Source organism: Pelobates fuscus, chromosome 6, assembly GCF_036172605.1.
Source record: "Pelobates fuscus isolate aPelFus1 chromosome 6, aPelFus1.pri, whole genome shotgun sequence".
Lineage (NCBI taxonomy): Eukaryota > Metazoa > Chordata > Amphibia > Anura > Pelobatidae > Pelobates > Pelobates fuscus.
In genome coordinates this window covers 249,050,102-249,072,190 of record NC_086322.1, presented here as the reverse complement: position 1 = coordinate 249,072,190, position 22,089 = coordinate 249,050,102, and the positions used below count along the sequence as shown (strand labels likewise).

The window sequence follows — 22,089 nt, the reverse complement described above, 5'->3', positions numbered from 1 at the left end:
ACATTTGGGGACACTAAGACACTAGGGACACAGAGACATGGGAACACAGACACTGGGAGACTAGGGGACACTGGCTGGGAGACAGACACTTGGGGACAGTTGTGGACATAGACATGAGGACACTGGGACATATAGGGACACATGGGGTCACTAGGTACACTGAGAGACATGGGACACAGACACTGGGAGACTTGGGGAAACACACTAGGGACACTGGCTGGAGGACATGGGGACTCTGGGAGACATGGGGACATAGTGTCTCCGTGTCCCAATGTCTCAGTGTCTCCCAATGTCCCTATGTCTTACAGCATCCCCATGTGTCTCAGCATCCCCATGTGTCCCAGTGTCCCCATGTTTTCCAGTGTCCCCAAGTGTCTGTGTTCTCAGGTCTCCCAGTGTCTGTGTCCTAGTGTCTCAGTGTTCTCGTGTCTGTGTCACCATGTGTCCCCTAGTGTCCCCATATGTCCCCTAGTGTCTCAGTGTCGCCTAGTGTCAGTGCCCCCATGTTTTCCAGTGTCCCCAAGTGTCTCAGTGTTCCCAGGTCTGCCAGTGTCTGTGTCCCCTAGTGTGTTTCCCCGTGTCCCCTAGTGTCTCAGTGTCCCCACATGTCCCCTAGTGTCTCAGTGTCCCCATGTGTCCCTGCTGCCTTTCCCCCCATCCCTCACTTACCTGAGCTGTAGAGCTGCTGTCTGGACTCTGTGCTGTGTTGCTGCTCCCCCACAGATCAATGAGTAGTAGAGAGAGGCAGGGATATGCTGTAACTTCCTATCCCTGCCTCTCTCCACACACAGTGACCCCTACTGGCCGGTGCTGGTATTGCAGAGTAATCTATTTATTTTCTCATTTACTCTGAGAAAAATACATGCATTTGTATTGCTGGTATTACTGCAATACCGGCTGTGCCAGTAAAATACCAGTCAGGTGGCAAACCTAAGAGTAGTGTGTAAAAAAAAAAAAAAATTTTCTTTTTTTTTTTTTAAATGGGCCTATTCCATGGGCCTGGGCCTGGAGCTGCAGCTCCATCAGCCCCTATGTTAATCCGGCCCTGGCTCCGCCCCTGATCTGCCTCCTTGACAGTCTCAGCCAATCCTATGGGGAAGCATTGTGATTGGATCAGGCCACCACTCTTCATGATGTCAGCAGGCAGTAGGTAGGTCAAAAGTAAACCGGGACAAAGCAAGCAGCTCCAGACTTGAATACAAGTAAGATTTTACTATAGTTAGGGAAGAAAGGGGGGATCAGGGGGGCTAGATGGTGGTTTTAACACTATAGGGTCAGGAATACATGTTTGTGTTCCTGACCCTATAGTGTTCCTTTAATTACTAACGTTAAGACTTATAGAGAGAAAATAAATATCACTCAGGATAATATCGATTTCCAATAAAAACGATCTGATATTATACTTAGCGTTGAAAGCTTCTGACTCAGTGATTGAAATAAATGGCAAGAATGATTGCAAAAAGGTGTTGGAACGGCATTTTAAAAATAGTTTAAATGAAAGCCTGTGGGGGTTAATGTCCATACTTGAAAACAAGAGAAATCTCAATGTATCTTTCCTGGTAAAATGTTTTATAAATAAAACAAATAATATTTAGATATATAATAAATATATATTTAAATTTGCAGAGATGGTAATGTCAAAATGTACAGAGAATAATTCTAGTCTGTTCGAAATTAGTGGGAGTTTTACACGTCCAAGCAACAACTGCTTGCATTTTGATTCAAATTGTTCCTAAGATTTAGAAAGTACATTGCAGAAAAAAGTATGACCTGGAATTGTATGCATTAGTCTTTATTTCTATAATGCCATTAATTTAGTATGCTTCTTAAATGTCACAATCATAGCTAGTACTTCTATTCTAATAGGCACAGTGGACAGTTTGGCACCATCAACAACTTCCGCCTTGGGCGTCTTCCCAGTGTCCCTGTGGAATGGAATGAGATAAATGCAGCCTGGGGACAAACTGTCTTGCTCCTCCATGCACTATCAAACAAGATAGGCCTGGAGTTTCAGAGGTATGATACCATCTCAATTCTATTGTGTATATTGATTAAAATAAAACAATGTGTGGAGATGTTCAGTCAAGAACTGACAGCATGTCATATTTGTATGTTCTATATTATGGAGGACACTATCAACCCTTAATGCTGGACACTATAATTTTATTGTACTTTAACTACTTGCATATATTTGAATACATGTATCTTTAATCTCCATTTCTTTATCATTTTAACATACACGGTCGTGTTTTCTTTGTTATTGTTTTTTTTTTTTTAAATAATAATATATGTGTGTATGTATATGTATTTACAGTTGTGGTGTGCATGTGTACTTGTTTATTTAAACATATATATATTTTTTTGTCATGCCCTGCATGCTAAAGCTTGTTGTTCCTAGCCCTATTCAACATTGTTGACTTGTTAACTTAAATGTTATTTCACCTATCTGCTTATCTCTAAAGACTTTCACTGTAATTGCTGCACTTCCCCCCTTATTTTATTGATACCCACCCAAATGTCTTGCTTGACCAATCCTCACCTCCTCTGTGCATATAGATAGTTAGAAATGACAGCTGCAATCAGAACACTCATACACTCCCTTAACCCCTAACACTCATTCTCCTTACTTCTGCCCATTATGCTGTTCTCAAAGTACTTGCTCATCTGAGCAATAATCTATCTTCTCCTGTTTTCCTTTTCTTTCCTTTCCCTCAGCATTAACATATCTCCTTACACCCACTTCCCTCAACAACACAATCACATCCACATGAATCCATCTCTGCTACACTCCCCCTCTTCTCTCATCTCATGCCCTGCACTAATTTCTCTACTCCTTCTCTCCTGCTCCCACCCAATATCATCCTAGACCCCATAAAACCCATTCACACCTCCTGTTGCTATCTTTTCTCCTACTTCTAGCAGCAGGTGACGTCTCTCCCAACCCAGTGCCCTTCACCTCGTCTGCTCACACTAAAACAACTAGAAACCACACAAACCTCATTCAAATACATATATATATATCCTCCTCTATCAACATTCAGTGTGCACTCTGAAATGCCCGTTCCATCTGTAGCAATATTAAATCAACAGCCATACACAACCTCTTAATCTCTAATTCCCTCACACTAATAGCACTCACTGAGACATGGCTTTCCCCCTCTGATAACGCTACTCCAGATTCTTCATGTTTCGGAGGACTACAATTCTCCCACACTCCCAGACTCAACTGTAAAGGTGGCGGTGTAGGCGTCCTTCTCTCCCCTCAATGTACCTTTAAACCTATCCTCCCTGCCCCTGCCCTATCCTTTACTTCCTTTGAAGTTCACAGTGTCCGCATATTTAAGCCCACTCCTTTAAGATTTGCCATCATCTATCGCCCCCCCTCACCCCCTCTGGCCATGCAAGGCTATTCATTGAACACTTTTCTTTCTGGCTACCCCACTTTATCTCCTCTAACACTCCTTCCCTCATTCTTGGTGACTTTAACATCCCAATCAAAAACCTCAACTGCCCTGATGCCTCCTGTCTGCTCTCTGTAATTCTCGTTGATCTTTCTGCTGCCTTTGACACTGTTGATCATCAACAGCTTCTTCTCATTCTCCATAATCTCGGTCTACGAGATACTGCTCTCTTCTGGTGCTCCTCCTACCTCTGCCTCTTCTCCCGAACCCCTCTCTGTTGGCCTTCCCGAAAGTTCTGTCCTTGGTCCCCTATTCTTCTCCATCAATACTGCCTCCATTGGTAAACTCATAAGCTCCTTTGGCCTCCATTATCATTTATATGCAGATAACACGCAAATCTACCTGTCCTCTCCTGATCAAGATCCGCCCTTCTTGACTCATGACTGCCTCTCCACGATTTCTTCCTTAAACTCAACCTGTCTAAAACGGAATTTATGGTCTTTCCTCCATCAAGTGTTGCTACTTCTGTGTCTGTCTCCCTCCTAGTCAATGGCGCCACCATCACCTCTCCTTCGCAGGCTTGCTGCCTAGGTGTTTTCTTTGACTCCGACCTCTCCTTCACCCCTCATGTCCAGTCGATCGCCAAATCCTGCCACTTCCATCTCAAAAACATAGCTCGCATCCGCTCCCTATTTAACACCAGACGCAGCTAAGGTGCAGGTCCATGCCGTTGTTCTTCCTCGCCTTGACTACTGCAATTCCCTTCTCAGTGGTCTTACGAGTTCCCAGAGTGCACCGCTGCAATCTATAATGAATGCGGCGGCGAAGCTCATTTTTCTGTCCGCCTGCACCTTCCACGCATCCCCCCTCAGTCACTCCCTACATTGGCTTCCAGTTAGATATAGGGCTCAATTTAAGATTCAGGTGCTTGCTTTCAAGTCCCTACATAATGCTGCTCCAACCTACCTATCCTCCCTAATACACAAGTATGTCCCGTTGAGGCCCCTGCACTCTGCCGAAGACCTACGTCTATCCTCTGTCCATACTCCGATATCTGATTGATCGCCTCCAAGAGTTCTCCAGGGCTGCATTTTTTTCAGTGGAACTCCCTTCCCTTCTCCATTAGACTTTCACATACTCTCTACTCCTTCAAAAAATCTTTGAAAACACACAGGAAATCCCCCCTTCCCACCTCCCCATGACACAGTCTAAGTGAATACTTTTCTAGCAACCTATTTAATTACCCCTACTTATACCTTTTGTGTCACTATACCCCATTCTCTCAAGCATGTAAGCTCGTTGAGCAGGGACATCAACCCCTCTGTTCCTGTGCGTCCATTTGTCTGGTTATAATTATGTGTCTGTTAGTCCACCCATTGTACAGCGTTACAGAATTTGCTGGCACTATATAAATAGTAATAATATGGCATTTACTTTAAATCACTGACATGATAGTACAAAAAAATATTTAAATGGCAAAAGGGTTCCCTTTGAGGTGGAGGGGGGACAAGTTTTACGCACAGGAATAGAGGGATTCAGGGCCCTGCTTAATGAGCTTATGTGCTAGAGGGAGTGTGGTATAGTGACACAAAAGGTAAGGATAGGGTAGAAAAATAGGTTGATAGGATTGTATTCATTGAGGGCTTAGATAGAGGGATTCACTGCGCAAAGCAGTGTGGGTGTCATTCAGTATATAGCTGTATTCACTGTGCAATGCATCGGCTATTATACTTTGATGGTTATTATGCTCTTGATGGGTAGATTAAGAGGCGGGCCGAACAAAATAATCTCAGTAAGTTTATAGATGTTATTAATTACTTTTTAAACTTTTCTTGCTTTATTTTAGTTTAAATGTTAAACATGGGTGTGCCTCTGCCTTTGGTCTTCCCTATCCTATTCAGGATATCAAGTTCACCTTTGTCACAATTCCTCCATTTCAAGCCTTCATAAGTAACCTTTTATCCTCCTCCTCCTTTCCTTGTATGTCAGTCTTCTTATTCTACCTTTTCATTTTGTTTTAACATTTAGTCAGTGTCCTATTTTCTCTGATTTCTTCATACCGGTTTCACTACACCTTCCAATCATAGAAGTTGCAGCTTCACTCACCTCACTTTGTTTTTTTTTCTTCATCTATGTCACTCCTCTTCTGCCCTACTTTTTTACAAGGCCTTTTTATCTCCTTTCTCTTTTTTTTTTTTTCCCAAGTTCCTCCCCATCAAACAAAAATACATACATCTTACATCCCTTGTTCCCTTTGTGAATCTTGCCTGCCCTAAATTTTGCTCCTCATGCTCGTTCTACTCTGGCCTTCCCTCCACTGTCCTTTTGTCCCCCCCACAATGTTTTATTCCCTTTTGCCATAAGTCAATGTTTACACACCTATGTCTAACATCTCCCCCCCACCCAGGGATATCTGTATTCCCTTTACAGCCATTAGTAATAACAAATAGTTCAAGTTTCATCACTAATTCATTTTTTTTTTTTTTTTTTTTTTTTTGATACAGGTATCGGCTGGTTCCATTTGGAAATCACTCATACTTAGAATCTCTCACAGATAAATCTAAGGTGACTGTTTATGTGCATTAATAATCAGATGAGGTAACTGTGATTAAAAAAACAAAACGATGCAAGTTCTTCTTATGACTATCTTGATGTGGTGTGAACTGCCAGGAATTCATTGTGTATATTAAATTTAAGGCTAGCAAACTGGATGGACAGCTGACGTGGTACGTTTTTCCAGTTTGGATATTTTGGCCATGAATTTGAAATTCACTCTAAATACCTGACAATTCTCACATTAGTGAATAACCATGAAATAGAGTAGTGCATTATCTACCCAGTTCCTCCATGAACTTAGTCTAGAAAATATGATTTGTTAGCCAGATAGATGCCATAAGTACCAGGATCAGATTTTTGAAAGCTGTGTTTCAATAATTTTGTATTTCAGGCTTAAAGGAACATGACAAAAAACAGGACACAATTGGATTAAAGCTAATTATCAAGGTTTTACAAAGGGTTCATCAGAACTGTTGGTTCAAGTGACATATTGGCTATGTGACATAGTTTATGGTAAAAAGTTTGTGATTAGTTTTACTCTTGCCGTCAACCCTGTTGCTTTAAGTTGTGCAGTGGACGTTTTACGATTAAAAGACGAACCACATGTGGCGAAAGTGACCTCACCACTGGTTTCTGGAGGGGTCTGTTTGCCATCCTCCTGCCCTGTGACTATGGCTGTCAGGATTACAAGTTGATCCAGCACGCAGTACTGTGTCACACCTAAGACTAAGGATAACGTATAACCTGACCTTAGAATGGCCAGACTTAATGTCTCCAAGAATAGTCAAAATACTTGCCGAGGTCAGGGACACAGAATCGGACACAAAGAGGAGGGAAAGCCAAAAGTCAAAGATACCAGATATCGGGGAAATCAAGACAAAGCCAAAGTCAAATACCAGAAAATCTAAATCAGGAACGCACTCTCGGATTACCATAGGCATGAAACCACGACAGGGCAATGAGCAAGAGGAGAGTTGGGTTTAAATACCCCTCCTCTGGATCAGATTGGCTGTAACCGGCCTTTGACCCCAAAGTCATTTACCAGGTGTCCATGAGTGCTGCTCAGCTAAACCCTCCTGTGGATTTGATTGGCCATGACCGGCCTTTGACCCCAAAAGTAATTACCAGGTTTGCATGTGCATGATTACTGCTTGGCACAAATTTTCCTGTCAGGACGGTAATGTTGCTCGGCACAACTTTTCCTGTCAGGACAGTAAATGCCAGTAACCACATTTTTATGTGTGGATGAATACGTGACAATGGCCCTGTGGTGAACTTTGGGTTAAAAACATTTGTGCCCATTGGGACTTTGGACAATGTTACTTCGAACTTTCGAAGTGGGACTTCGAACTTTCGAAGTGGGACTTCGAACTTTCGAAGTGGGACTTCGAACTTTCGAAGTGGGACTTCGAACTTTCGAAGTGGGACTTCGAACTTTCGAAGTGGGACTTCGAACTGTCGAACAGCCAGACCACCCGCAAGTGTGCTACTTGTTAATCTCCCAGAAGCTGTGGTTAACCGCAGCTTAATTGATGATTGGTATAGTCGAACACGTGGCGGCGGCCATCTTGTTTAGTCGATCGCGCTCAGCGGTGTGTTGTCGTCGAGCGCATGGAATTAAAATTGTACACTCCACGGCACGAACACCGCTGGGACTTCAACCACCAGTTAGGTTCGACTAGAGTTGCTCAAACGGAGTGCCGTTCGGTAGAAAAAATCTACCGAACCAGATACACTCACTGACTCTGTGCACGAACAGCTCCATTCGACTATTTAAACGTTACTTCGACTGTTTGAAATAGACCGGCCACACAGCCGGACTCTCCGGAACTATTTTGGGCATGAAACCATGCGTGCGGTTAGTCAAAAAGAGACTTCCATAACATTTCTGAACCCCTGATCTGGGTGATTTTTGGATATGTTGTTCACCCAGATCAGGGCTAACGGGGGATGTAACATTTATGTTTTGGGGTACTTATGGGACTTTATTAAATGTCTTTTTTTCTGCCTGGGGATAATTAAGTTAATACATTATCTGCCTTAATTATCTCCCAGGATGAGGGGAGGGATTGTGTATACTGTATGGGAGTGTCTCACTGTATAACTATTTTTATTGGTTTGTTAACTTTGTGTCCCTGTGCCCGACAGGGTCCACCTGGGTGTCACCCTTGTTGGGAAACTTGCATAAAAGGCCTCTATTAAAATTTAGTTCCTGCTTACCCTCCACATAGTCTCATCTCGTGTGGGGGAAACTGCTGTATCTACCCTGGGGATTGCTATATCACTAAACTCCCCTGGGATTATAATCACTGGCTCTTTTAAGAGCTGTTCATGCTACGCTCTCTGGAGTAGGAGTGGTTCACCCACTGAAAGCTGGATCCTGGTGTTGGGTCCAGGGTGGGTGGAGGAAGGCGAGTTCCCAGCCAAGCTGTAACACTGGGAACTACAGTGCTGATGGTGTCTGGTGGAGTACTTGGAGCCCTCGGTTAGCACTAGGAGCTTCGACTGACAGAGGCACCCAGTCAGGGTGCCAAGCGGTCCATCACACCACATATTCTTCTTTTAATATTGTTTCCAGACAACTTCTTAATTCACCTCCCTAATACGATTTGATGTAACACACATTATTCTGCGGTTTCTTCATATAATTAGCTACATTGGATTGGCAATCTTTTAAGGTGGAATGTAGATTGCCTCAAATTGGTTGAATAAAATTTAGGTCTGCACAATGAAAATTGATACAGTTCAATTTATTTATAATATAGCACAAGGTAAAATTTTAAATCCCATTCCAATTTTTGATTTGTTTGATCAACTCTTTTAGGAACTTCCCCTATATTGTTCTGGCGGTTTGAGGTTTTTCTGGGATAACAAATTTGATCATGCAATGGTAGCCTTCCTCGACTGTGTACAGCAATTTAAGGAAAAGGTGGAGAAGCAAGATACAGATTTCTGTCTACCTTACAGGTCGGTAACAGTGCTCTTTAATAATCTAAACAACTCACTGGGTTCACTTCTGTTAATAGACTGTTTATTAAAGTGAAAAAGATATGGCAGATTGTGATTCAAATTTGCTGGGCAAAAAATACTTTTCTTATAATCTCACGTAAACATTTCATTGAGCACCCAGTACCGATTTGGATTCTTTTCAAGTCTCAACTTTTCAAGTCTGAACCTCTGCGGTTTTAATGAGATGTGTTCCTTTGCTTAGATTACTGAATGGAATAAAATAAAAATGAATGTTGCCCTAGTGTCCTCTAAAGAGAAATCTCATTTTTAAACTGCCCTTATTGCATAATGTGTTTAATTTAGAATTGTTACCTCCTGATTTGTTAATTGCATGCTAGATCCTGCAGAAGCCTTATGTATGTGATTAAAGTTTAATTAATAGAGCAGAAAATTAGAACTTCTAAAGTAAGCACACTGCTACGCTGTTCGATCTAATTGAAAATTAAACTTTTTTTTATTATTTTTTCTGTGTAAGTCGCAGCCAGGGGAGGTGTGGCTAGTGCTGCATAAACAAGAGGTGATTTAACTGCAGGGGTATGAGCAAAACAAAAGACTGATTATTTAAGCTAAAATAGTTTTTGTGCTTAGAGTATTAATATAGTGCATTATAATGTAGCCAGGTCTGCTTGGAATTTTAAATCACTCTGCACTTTTAAAAACTTTGTATGTCATGGAAAAAACACAACTCACATAACTTGCTCTTTTCTGTTTTTATATCACAATTCTCCTAAACAACCTCAGGATGGATGTAGAGAAAGGGAAAATTGAAGATACAGGTGGCAGTGGAGGATCTTACTCCATCAAGACACAATTTAATTCTGAGGAGCAGTGGACCAAAGCCTTGAAATTTATGTTAACCAATCTCAAATGGGGACTGGCCTGGGTTTCATCGCAATTTTATAACAAATGAAGTGGAGGCTAGTATAGACTGCACTAATGATTAAAGTGTGGTCTTCTCAAATGTTAGGAAGTAACAGCAGTATCATCTTTGTGACTGTTTGTACTGTTAACGCTTTTGCTGTTTGAGGCTGGATACTCTGGCAGTAAGAAGATTTAGAGACACGTTTGCCACACAATTGCATCAGTCTGCCTGGCTTTATAGCTTTTTGTAGACAAGTATTTGCAAAAGAAAAAGATGGCTTTATTACATGATTAAGTCTACAACTAAATATACATACCTCCTGTGAAAAAAAACAAAACAGGCTGAAATAAGTTACATTGATATATATGCCCATATTACCTTTTCTGTTAAGGCAACATAACAGCCTAGTAAACATTTTACAGATACAGGTTATTGGTCCTGCTGCTGCTACTCATTGAATATCATATCTGACAGAGAGGTTGGAAGGCATAACCTCCTTTGCAATTTTTCTATACTTGAAAATAACTATAATTTAAGACCATGTATTAAAATTTGAATTTAAGAGATTGGAAAATCGGAGGATGTTGCAACAATGTAAGAATTGTGTAATGTTTTGAGCTAGTTGTTTAACAGAATCAAAATATATGTAATGCACATTTCTAGCATCTTTGCACTGATAAACAGAAAACACTGAAATAAATATTATTTTGTAACCCTGAATTACATCTCATTGGATTTTTGTGTGTTGAAGATCTTAAATTTCTAAATAGTAAGTCATTTAGTGAGACGCAACTACTTGAATTTGATAAAATGCTTATTACATTTTCTCACACTCTATATAAAAAAAAAGAGTTGCATATGTGATTCAGATTTGAACTATGAAAACAAATGCATGTTAGTTAACATATATGAAACACAGTGCAACCAATAACTTTCATAGTGCGATATTTATTGTTCACTTTCTTTTAAAATATATCAATCAATCCCAATATGCAAAGTACATACATAATTCTTGACCATTAACTGACACTTGTATTCTACACCTCCCATAAGCTCATACAGAGCTAGATATCCACCATGTATGCTGTACTCTCTGTAAACTTCCCTCAGCTGCCAGTTCCTGCATTGCGTGTTATCAGGTTCAGACTATCTGACTATTGGTACACAACAATCTAGGCGTGATCGTTCAATTCCAACAACTTTCATGTGTCTGCACCACTCCACCAGCCTTTTCCCGGTCCACGTCACCACTGGTTTCCTCCCTTTTACTGGCCAGCCAATTGGAGGGATGTCACTCTGGAGTATGGCAACCAATCGCTCCCTTAGAGCCAGGGGAAGTTTGTATTTATTTGTCCTCAGGAACTCCCAATAAATTGACAGACCACAAGGATAATCGCCCAGAAACTATTTTGGGCTTCAGCCATATGTGCGGTCGGTCAAAAGTTAACCCCGGTGGCGATCTGGCTACACAACATAGATCTGAGTGCTATTTGGACAACCTGGGTGCTCCAATCAAGGCTATCCGGGGATATAAAATATGTGGGGGTTCCTGTCTGTTTTCCTTGTGTTTTGGGGGTTTTACTTGTTGTACCTCGTGTGTCTGGTAGATAATTAGTTTGAATAATACTGAATGAGGAGCACAACCATAAAAAATGAAAAATCACTTTCCAATATGCTAGGTATCCCAAGGATCATGCCAAAAACATGAGCAATAATCTCACAACGGTACTTAATACATAAAATACAAAATATGTTTATCACATGTATTCATAGACAGCAAAAAAAAAAAAAAATACAACCATGCTATTCATGGAGTAGAGTCCCAATGATACCTTAAAAGAAAGCTACCCAACATTGAAATACATACCAAAAAAAAGGGAAATAGTGAGAAGAGGGAGAAAGTAGCCCCCAATGTTACAGCAGGATTGCCTTTATCAAGGGAGCATCATGCCTCCTTGATAAAGGTGATTTTTAAAAAAAAAAACATTTTATGGTTGTGCTCCTCATTCAGTATTATTTGTAGATTGTTTAGGTCCTTGGGGAAATAGGACCCTTGAGTGAGCACCTTCTTTACTAACAGAGGATCAATCAGAGGACGTGGATCCGCTTCACTCAGGGGTCGCAATGCTCCAGGTAATCAACTTACATTATTTTCTAGTGCATATTGCAGGCCGTCTAACATATTTTTTTTCACAGTGATCTCTACTTACTCAGGATCCTTGGATCCTTCAAACAGTGTCCAGGTTTCACATTTTATATCAAACCCTCTTCAAGAATTCCCCCAGTATCCCATAAATATGTCCCTGTCGGACACCGCAATCCTACACACATTACTCAATCTCGGAGAAAAAAGCACGATCGAGTGCTCTCCCTGTCCACCCAGGTTTATCAACATTTTCCTGGTTCAGAAGAAATCTGATGTGGTATATCACCACTTCAAAATGGAGGGCATACACATGCTTCGCAACCTCCTCTGTGAGGGACATTGGTTCTCCCGCTTCGATTTAAGGGACGCATGTCTGTCCCAGTGACATCCTTGCATCGTTACTTTCTGTAGTTTCTCTGGCAAGACTTTTGGCAATTCACTTGCCTCCCTTTTGGTCTCTCTTCCACCCCTTGGTGTTTCACCAAACTGATGAAACCTGTTAACCCAGAGGTTGGGTAAAGAACAGTGTCTGAGACCGGATATCCCTGAGATTCCCGGAAGAAGAATCTGAAATAAAGGAATCTGATAGATATTTTGAGGATTTAAGAGCTAATAGACCTACCTTTCCGGGACACTCTACAATCAAAGAGATAATTTCCCAAGAATGGCAGAAACCAGAGAGAAAAGCGACTCGGAAGAACAAAGCATTCCGATTATATCCGTATTCTAAAGAAGATTGCAAAACCTGGAATTCTGTCCCCAAGATTGATGCCGCAGTTATACATATGGCGAAAAAGACAGCCCTTCCTATTGACTCCATGGCTTATTTGAGAGAATTAATACATACAATAGGTGGAAAATCACACTTCTGGAGAATCTGTAAGATATATAGCACACACAATAGTGTAATACAGTTAATATCACTAAACAGTATAAGATATGCAGATGTGGTACTCACAAACGTGGAGCCAAGTATATGTGGCTCTCACTCGAAGCGCCTTGGGACTTTTTATGGAAGGATGTCCCTCTCCTAGCTGGATCACTGGTCCCACTTGATCTCCAGGATAGTTAGAAGCTGGATAGGTATGCCCGGTTGTATGGTAAAAACAAAAGGGTTCCACTCTCCAATACTTGGTGTAGAAAGATGGCATAAACAGCCAAAAATATTTATTCAAACAATATCGGTAAAATCACAATAAAAATAAAGAAAACGTTTCTATTAAAATCACAATAATACGAGATATATCCAGCTATTTGGTGCAGGATAGAATAATAGCCCAATGGCTAAGAGTCAAGTCCGAAACGCGTTTCGCCCCTTTCAGGGGCTTTTTCAATCGGTATAAAAGTTCAAACTTCTTTTCGGCGGCTTTTTCTCCAATGCCGGCTTTTCACTTCCGGGTTTCGACGTGTTCTGCCGTGGAACGCACCCTTGCGTTCCAATTCACTTCCTGGTTCGACGTTCCTCTTACTTGGAACGCATCGTTGCGTTCCACTCCGTCCCCTCTGGCATTTCCGGATTTCTAATATCGATCTTCTCTCACATATTAATACGGTTTTTCGGAAAACCAGTCTGTTTTTTTCGCGGCTTAAAGCCATATTATTTTCATGTGAAAAGTCAATAAATAAATATAATGGAAAAGTCCTGAAAGTGCTTAATGTGTGGAAAGAATATTATAAAATCACATACATATGCTGTATATATATACACCTAGATCAATAAATGGCTGACAACATCTCAACTTTTCAGAGACTTAATTCTAGATGGTAAATAGTACTTATACTGAAAATTAAAAAAGGCAGTGAGAATAATCAATAAAATCTGATGGTAAAAATAAAATCTGATGGTAAAAATAATGGTCAATGATTTCCTCTTGTTAAAACTACTATGTGTTCGCATGCAATATAAAACCTTATTTTCCCATGCATCTAAAAGAAGTGGCACACCTCAAAATCTGAATTTAACCCGTGTGGTGCAAGGGTGTTAAAATTGTATATAAATTGCATTTCTTCTTTTCCTATTTTTTGGTTAAAATCGCCCCCTCTCCAATCCCTTTTGACTATTTTTAACGGACAAAAGAACAAATTCTCGGGATTTTTCTGGTGGTATTTCTTGAAATGGTTAGACACACTATGTGTTTCTACTCCATTCTTTATATTTCGTATATGTTCTGAGATTCTTGTATTTACACACCTTATAGTTCTTCCAATGTATAACAGATTACAGGGGCATTTTAATGCATAGATCACTCCTTTTGAAAAGCAGGTTAATTGATCTCTAATGTTGAAATCTTTATTTATATACTCTTTCAGATTAATTAAGTGTCTTTTTTTACTTTTGGTGGTTCTGCATGCGAGACACGTTCCGCATCCATAAAAGCCTTTATTTAGATTTAAAAAATGTGTGCTCTTACTTGGGCCATTGCTGCTATGGACAAGGGTTCTTTTAAGGTTAGTCGCACCTCTATATATTATATTCGGGCGAATGGGTAAGATGTCTTTTAAAATGGGATCTTCTTGTAAAACATGCCAATATCTCTTTATGGCTCTATTTATACTTCTATGATTACCATTAAAATTACAGATAAAAGGGATTTCTTTGGAGTACGCTTGTTGATTCAACTTTGGTTTATAAGTTAGAAGTTCTTTCCTCACTATTCTTTTGACATCCTCTATGTCTTTCTCTAATGCTTCTTTCTCATAGCCTTTTTCTTCAAACTGCGTTTTTATTCTATCTGCCTGTATTAGAAAGTCATCCTCATTGGTACAATTTCGCCTAATTCTGAGGAATTGCCCTTTTGGTGCGTTGTTCAACCAAGGTCTATGATGACAACTCGATTTTTCTATGTACCCATTGGCATCTACTTCTTTAAAATAATTTTTGGTTTTAATCTGGGCGTCTTCAATAAAAATTTGTAAATCTAAAAATTGTATCTCTGTCTGGCTGTGCGTTGTAGTTAGTAGAATTCCCCATTCGTTATCATTGAGATATAAAAGAAATTGTTCTAAGAGCTCTGTGGGGCCATCCCAGATGAACAAAATATCGTCGATATATCGATGATGGGACACCAAATTCGACACCCAGGGGTGGCAGGAAAAGATGTAATGTTCCTCCCAATATGCCATAAAAAGATTCGCATAGCTGGGTGCGAATTTGGTGCCCATCGCTGTGCCCCGTACTTGAAGGTAAAAGGTGTCGTTGTGCCAAAAAAAATTATTAGTTAAAATAAGGTGGATTCCTTCAATAATAAAATCTATTTGTTCTCTTTTAAAATCCGCTTTTGTTAAAAAATATTCAACTGCTTCTATACCTTTCTCGTGTGGAATAACCGTATATAATGATGTCACGTCACTTGTGACAAGACAATACCTATCTTCCCATCGTGTTGATTCTAAAATCTGTAAAGTATGGATAGTATCCTTAAGATGGGCTTTTGTTCTAGTGACTATAGGTTGTAGTAATATGTCGATGTATTCAGAAATTCTCGAAGATATTGAATCGATCCCAGAAATTATTGGGCGGCCTGGGGGGTTCACCGGATTCTTGTGCACCTTCGGTAAATAATAAAAAACAGGAATTTTTGGATGAGCCATTGTTAGGTACTTGCCTTCTTTTTCTGTGAGGATGTCCATATCTATTCCTTTTTTGATATATTTATCAAATAGTTCTTTTACTTTTTCGGTAGGATTAGACTTGAGTTTTTTGTAAGTTGTAGCGTCTGATAGGATTCTCTCGGATTCCTTCATATATTCCGCTTTGGATAGTACCACTACCCCCCCCCCCTTTATCCGCCGGTTTTATCACCAGCTCTTTATTTTTTTGTAGGTTATCTAAAATTTTCTTTTCTTTTATTGACATATTGTGTTGGAATTTATTTAGTTTTTTAATTTTGTTGATTTCTCCCATCACCATGGTTTCAAAAGTTTTCATCTTATCCGAGGTCATATGTTTCGGATAGAAAGTAGATTTATCCTTCAATTGTGTTTGTGTATACCCAGTGCTCCTATCTATTCCTTCTAAGTTATTGGTGGTGTTTTCTTTTTCATTAAAAAACTTTTTTAGGCACAAACTTCTCATGAATTTATTCATGTCTATAAAGAAGTTGAATTTATTAATTTCCGCAGTTGGGGCAAACTTAAGTCCTTTTTTCAGGACTTGCATTTCCCCTTCTGACAATGGTCTACCAGTGAGGTTAAAAACACCACTGGGGTCTAAATTCGTCCTCTCTTTTCTTTGTTGCCCCCTGTTCCTTCCTCTAAGTCTTTCTCCCTTGATCTCTTTTGTTTGCCTGGAGATTCCCATAATATGGGATTCTCCTGCCATTTGAGATTTTCTATTGTCGGATCCTTCTGAAAAACCAGTGGGCATTCTTGTCGTCTCTTGTTCTGCCGTTGTTCCAGAGGGGGTTCTCTTGTATCTCTGCATCTTTCATAAGGAGCGTCCATTCTTCTTTCTTCCTCTTCTTGTCCTTGCTGTTGATACTTCCTACCTTTGTTGGCTTGTTGGGGACTATTGCTTCTACCCCTACTCCTCCTTTCTTTCCTTCTCCAATCGGTCGGTAATTGTCCCAAGGCGCTTCGAGTGAGAGCCACATATACTTGGCTCCACGTTTGTGAGTACCACATCTGCATATCTTATACTGTTTAGTGATATTAACTGTATTACACTATTGTGTGTGCTATATATCTTACAGATTCTCCAGAAGTGTGATTTTCCACCTATTGTATGTATTAATTATGTTATTTTGAGTGGTGTGAGGGGTTTTCCCACTCAGGTGGCTTGTAGCATTTTGGCTACCACACTTGTTCACATTGGTTTTATTGTATACACTCTCTGTTTTGTATTTTACTATTTCTAATTCCCCTCTGTATACAATTTTGGGACCAATAATGTCATTTTTAGAAGACAGAAACTATACAGTTAATAATATAGACCACATGTTTTCTGAAGGCGAAGGGGCTACCCCCAACACAGACTATATTGATTCTGACAGATGTAAAATCAATCTAGAAAAATCCCTTATAAGGGAGATGAAAATTAAATGGGAAGTAGCAACCCTAAAAAAATATGTGAAGGAGCAAATCACCCCGAGGGGGTTGAGGTTTGAGAAAGACCCTACGTTTGATAAGGAAAATGAAAGTTTTATGCTAGGATGGAATAAACTACTTGAGGGCTTCTCCTTCAGTGTAATCGGTTACATAGTTTCTAGAAGAGAGGAAACTTTGTTACAAATAGACGAGGAAATTAATATGTGGAAACAAAAATTGAGCGATACCTCTAGCCCAGAAATCTTCAATAAAACTGTAAAAGACATCAAAATAAAAGTAGAAAAAGTAGAGAAAGATACAGTTGCCATAAAAAGAAAAAAATATCTGAGAGATACTAATGATTATAGAACAGGCAATATCAGGTTTCCTAAGAGAAAAAAGAATGGAAGTAACTACAGTAGTAGGATGAATGAGAACTCCTACTCAAATCAGATTGCCCCCAGATATAATAGGGATCATAGAACCCAGCAGGGACCGAATAGGCAGAATAAACAATTCATAGATGAAAAATTTGTAAAGAAAGGGACTGAACAAGGAATAAATAGCCAATATAATAAAAAGAACAGTGAAGAACATCACCAGTCCCAAAAAGCATCAACCTCCACGTACTATCAATCCCAAAAAGCATCAACCTCCACGCACTACCACCCTAGCAGAAGCTATAGAGATGTCGTAAAAGAGGGACGGCAGAGAATACAGGAGGAATCCCCTCAGAAATCGCAGAATTGTCAGAAATATAGAAGAGAGAGACAATTACCGACCGATTGGAGAAGGAAAGAAAGGAGGAGTAGGGGTAGAAGCAATAGTCCCCAACAAGCCAACAAAGGTAGGAAGTATCAACAGCAAGGACAAGAAGAGGAAGAAAGAAGAATGGACGCTCCTTATGAAAGATGCAGAGATACAAGAGAACCCCCTCTGGAACAACGGCAGAACAAGAGACGACAAGAATGCCCACTGGTTTTTCAGAAGGATCCGACAATAGAAAATCTCAAATGGCAGGAGAATCCCATATTATGGGAATCTCCAGGCAAACAAAAGAGATCAAGGGAGAAAGACTTAGAGGAAGGAACAGGGGGCAACAAAGAAAAGAGAGGACGAATTTAGACCCCAGTGGTGTTTTTAACCTCACTGGTAGACCATTGTCAGAAGGGGAAATGCAAGTCCTGAAAAAAGGACTTAAGTTTGCCCCAACTGCGGAAATTAATAAATTCAACTTCTTTATAGACATGAATAAATTCATGAGAAGTTTGTGCCTAAAAAAGTTTTTTAATGAAAAAGAAAACACCACCAATAACTTAGAAGGAATAGATAGGAGCACTGGGTATACACAAACACAATTGAAGGATAAATCTACTTTCTATCCGAAACATATGACCTCGGATAAGATGAAAACTTTTGAAACCATGGTGATGGGAGAAATCAACAAAATTAAAAAACTAAATAAATTCCAACACAATATGTCAATAAAAGAAAAGAAAATTTTAGATAACCTACAAAAAAATAAAGAGCTGGTGATAAAACCGGCGGATAAAGGGGGGGGGGGTAGTGGTACTATCCAAAGCGGAATATATGAAGGAATCCGAGAGAATCCTATCAGACGCTACAACTTACAAAAAACTCAAGTCTAATCCTACCGAAAAAGTAAAAGAACTATTTGATAAATATATCAAAAAAGGAATAGATATGGACATCCTCACAGAAAAAGAAGGCAAGTACCTAACAATGGCTCATCCAAAAATTCCTGTTTTTTATTATTTACCGAAGGTGCACAAGAATCCGGTGAACCCCCCAGGCCGCCCAATAATTTCTGGGATCGATTCAATATCTTCGAGAATTTCTGAATACATCGACATATTACTACAACCTATAGTCACTAGAACAAAAGCCCATCTTAAGGATACTATCCATACTTTACAGATTTTAGAATCAACACGATGGGAAGATAGGTATTGTCTTGTCACAAGTGACGTGACATCATTATATACGGTTATTCCACACGAGAAAGGTATAGAAGCAGTTGAATATTTTTTAACAAAAGCGGATTTTAAAAGAGAACAAATAGATTTTATTATTGAAGGAATCCACCTTATTTTAACTAATAATTTTTTTTGGCACAACGACACCTTTTACCTTCAAGTACGGGGCACAGCGATGGGCACCAAATTCGCACCCAGCTATGCGAATCTTTTTATGGCATATTGGGAGGAACATTACATCTTTTCCTGCCACCCCTGGGTGTCGAATTTGGTGTCCCATCATCGATATATCGACGATATTTTGTTCATCTGGGATGGCCCCACAGAGCTCTTAGAACAATTTCTTTTATATCTCAATGATAACGAATGGGGAATTCTACTAACTACAACGCACAGCCAGACAGAGATACAATTTTTAGATTTACAAATTTTTATTGAAGACGCCCAGATTAAAACCAAAAATTATTTTAAAGAAGTAGATGCCAATGGGTACATAGAAAAATCGAGTTGTCATCATAGACCTTGGTTGAACAACGCACCAAAAGGGCAATTCCTCAGAATTAGGCGAAATTGTACCAATGAGGATGACTTTCTAATACAGGCAGATAGAATAAAAACGCAGTTTGAAGAAAAAGGCTATGAGAAAGAAGCATTAGAGAAAGACATAGAGGATGTCAAAAGAATAGTGAGGAAAGAACTTCTAACTTATAAACCAAAGTTGAATCAACAAGCGTACTCCAAAGAAATCCCTTTTATCTGTAATTTTAATGGTAATCATAGAAGTATAAATAGAGCCATAAAGAGATATTGGCATGTTTTACAAGAAGATCCCATTTTAAAAGACATCTTACCCATTCGCCCGAATATAATATATAGAGGTGCGACTAACCTTAAAAGAACCCTTGTCCATAGCAGCAATGGCCCAAGTAAGAGCACACATTTTTTAAATCTAAATAAAGGCTTTTATGGATGCGGAACGTGTCTCGCATGCAGAACCACCAAAAGTAAAAAAAGACACTTAATTAATCTGAAAGAGTATATAAATAAAGATTTCAACATTAGAGATCAATTAACCTGCTTTTCAAAAGGAGTGATCTATGCATTAAAATGCCCCTGTAATCTGTTATACATTGGAAGAACTATAAGGTGTGTAAATACAAGAATCTCAGAACATATACGAAATATAAAGAATGGAGTAGAAACACATAGTGTGTCTAACCATTTCAAGAAATACCACCAGAAAAATCCCGAGAATTTGTTCTTTTGTCCGTTAAAAATAGTCAAAAGGGATTGGAGAGGGGGCGATTTTAACCAAAAAATAGGAAAAGAAGAAATGCAATTTATATACAATTTTAACACCCTTGCACCACACGGGTTAAATTCAGATTTTGAGGTGTGCCACTTCTTTTAGATGCATGGGAAAATAAGGTTTTATATTGCATGCGAACACATAGTAGTTTTAACAAGAGGAAATCATTGACCATTATTTTTACCATCAGATTTTATTTTTACCATCAGATTTTATTGATTATTCTCACTGCCTTTTTTAATTTTCAGTATAAGTACTATTTACCATCTAGAATTAAGTCTCTGAAAAGTTGAGATGTTGTCAGCCATTTATTGATCTAGGTGTATATATATACAGCATATGTATGTGATTTTATAATATTCTTTCCACACATTAAGCACTTTCAGGACTTTTCCATTATATTTATTTATTGACTTTTCACATGAAAATAATATGGCTTTAAGCCGCGAAAAAAACAGACTGGTTTTCCGAAAAACCGTATTAATATGTGAGAGAAGATCGATATTAGAAATCCGGAAATGCCAGAGGGGACGGAGTGGAACGCAACGATGCGTTCCAAGTAAGAGGAACGTCGAACCAGGAAGTGAATTGGAACGCAAGGGTGCGTTCCACGGCAGAACACGTCGAAACCCGGAAGTGAAAAGCCGGCATTGGAGAAAAAGCCGCCGAAAAGAAGTTTGAACTTTTATACCGATTGAAAAAGCCCCTGAAAGGGGCGAAACGCGTTTCGGACTTGACTCTTAGCCATTGGGCTATTATTCTATCCTGCACCAAATAGCTGGATATATCTCGTATTATTGTGATTTTAATAGAAACGTTTTCTTTATTTTTATTGTGATTTTACCGATATTGTTTGAATAAATATTTTTGGCTGTTTATGCCATCTTTCTACACCAAGTATTGGAGAGTGGAACCCTTTTGTTTTTACCATACAACCGGGCATACCTATCCAGCTTCTAACTATCCTGGAGATCAAGTGGGACCAGTGATCCAGCTAGGAGAGGGACATCCTTCCATAAAAAGTCCCAAGGCGCTTCGAGTGAGAGCCACATATACTTGGCTCCACGTTTGTGAGTACCACATCTGCATATCTTATACTGTTTAGTGATATTAACTGTATTACACTATTGTGTGTGCTATATATCTTACAGATTCTCCAGAAGTGTGATTTTCCACCTATTGTATGTATTAATTATGTTATTTTGAGTGGTGTGAGGGGTTTTCCCACTCAGGTGGCTTGTAGCATTTTGGCTACCACACTTGTTCACATTGGTTTTATTGTATACACTCTCTGTTTTGTATTTTGCTTATTTGAGAGAGCCTATGGAGAAAAGACTAGATGCCAGCCTGATAAAATCATACCTGGCGTTAGGATCTGCGCTACATCCAGCAGTACCATTAACAACGCTGTCAAGAGCCTTCAAAGTATGGCTAGACAACTTAGAGGAAAATGTTACCAAATGAGTTCGGAGAGATCATCTTCTGGAAGGACTGAGAGATCTGAAGTTGGCGACAGAGTTTTGCTCTGAAGCATCTCTGGATGTTACCAGAATGGTGGCAAAAAGCATGGGCCTGTCTATAGCAGCAAGAAGAGCATTATGGCTGCACTCCTGGGGATCAGATTATGCTTCTAAAGCTCCCTGTGTGCTCTTCCGTTTCAAAGAGATCTCCTATTTGGAAAGGTCTTGGATGAAGCTATCCATAAGGCAGCAGATGGGAAAAAAGCCTTTCTTCCGCAAGTCAGAAAATATAGTTCTGCAGCATGGAAAGATAGGAGGTACAAA

At 39.6% G+C, this 22,089-nt stretch overlaps 1 protein-coding gene across 1 annotated transcript in view; it reads left to right on the top strand.

Annotated features, from left to right (window-relative positions):
* Positions 1-10,548, top strand: part of BECN1 (beclin 1) — a 43,097-nt gene extending 32,549 nt beyond the window's left edge. The window contains exons 9-12 of the mRNA XM_063458913.1: positions 1,867-2,016; positions 5,906-5,966; positions 8,782-8,924; positions 9,708-10,548. Of these exons, the coding sequence (XP_063314983.1) occupies positions 1,867-2,016; positions 5,906-5,966; positions 8,782-8,924; positions 9,708-9,876 (523 nt within the window). The 3' untranslated portion in view covers positions 9,877-10,548. The remainder of the gene's footprint in view (positions 1-1,866; positions 2,017-5,905; positions 5,967-8,781; positions 8,925-9,707) is intronic.
* The last annotated feature ends 11,541 nt before the right edge of the window (positions 10,549-22,089 follow it).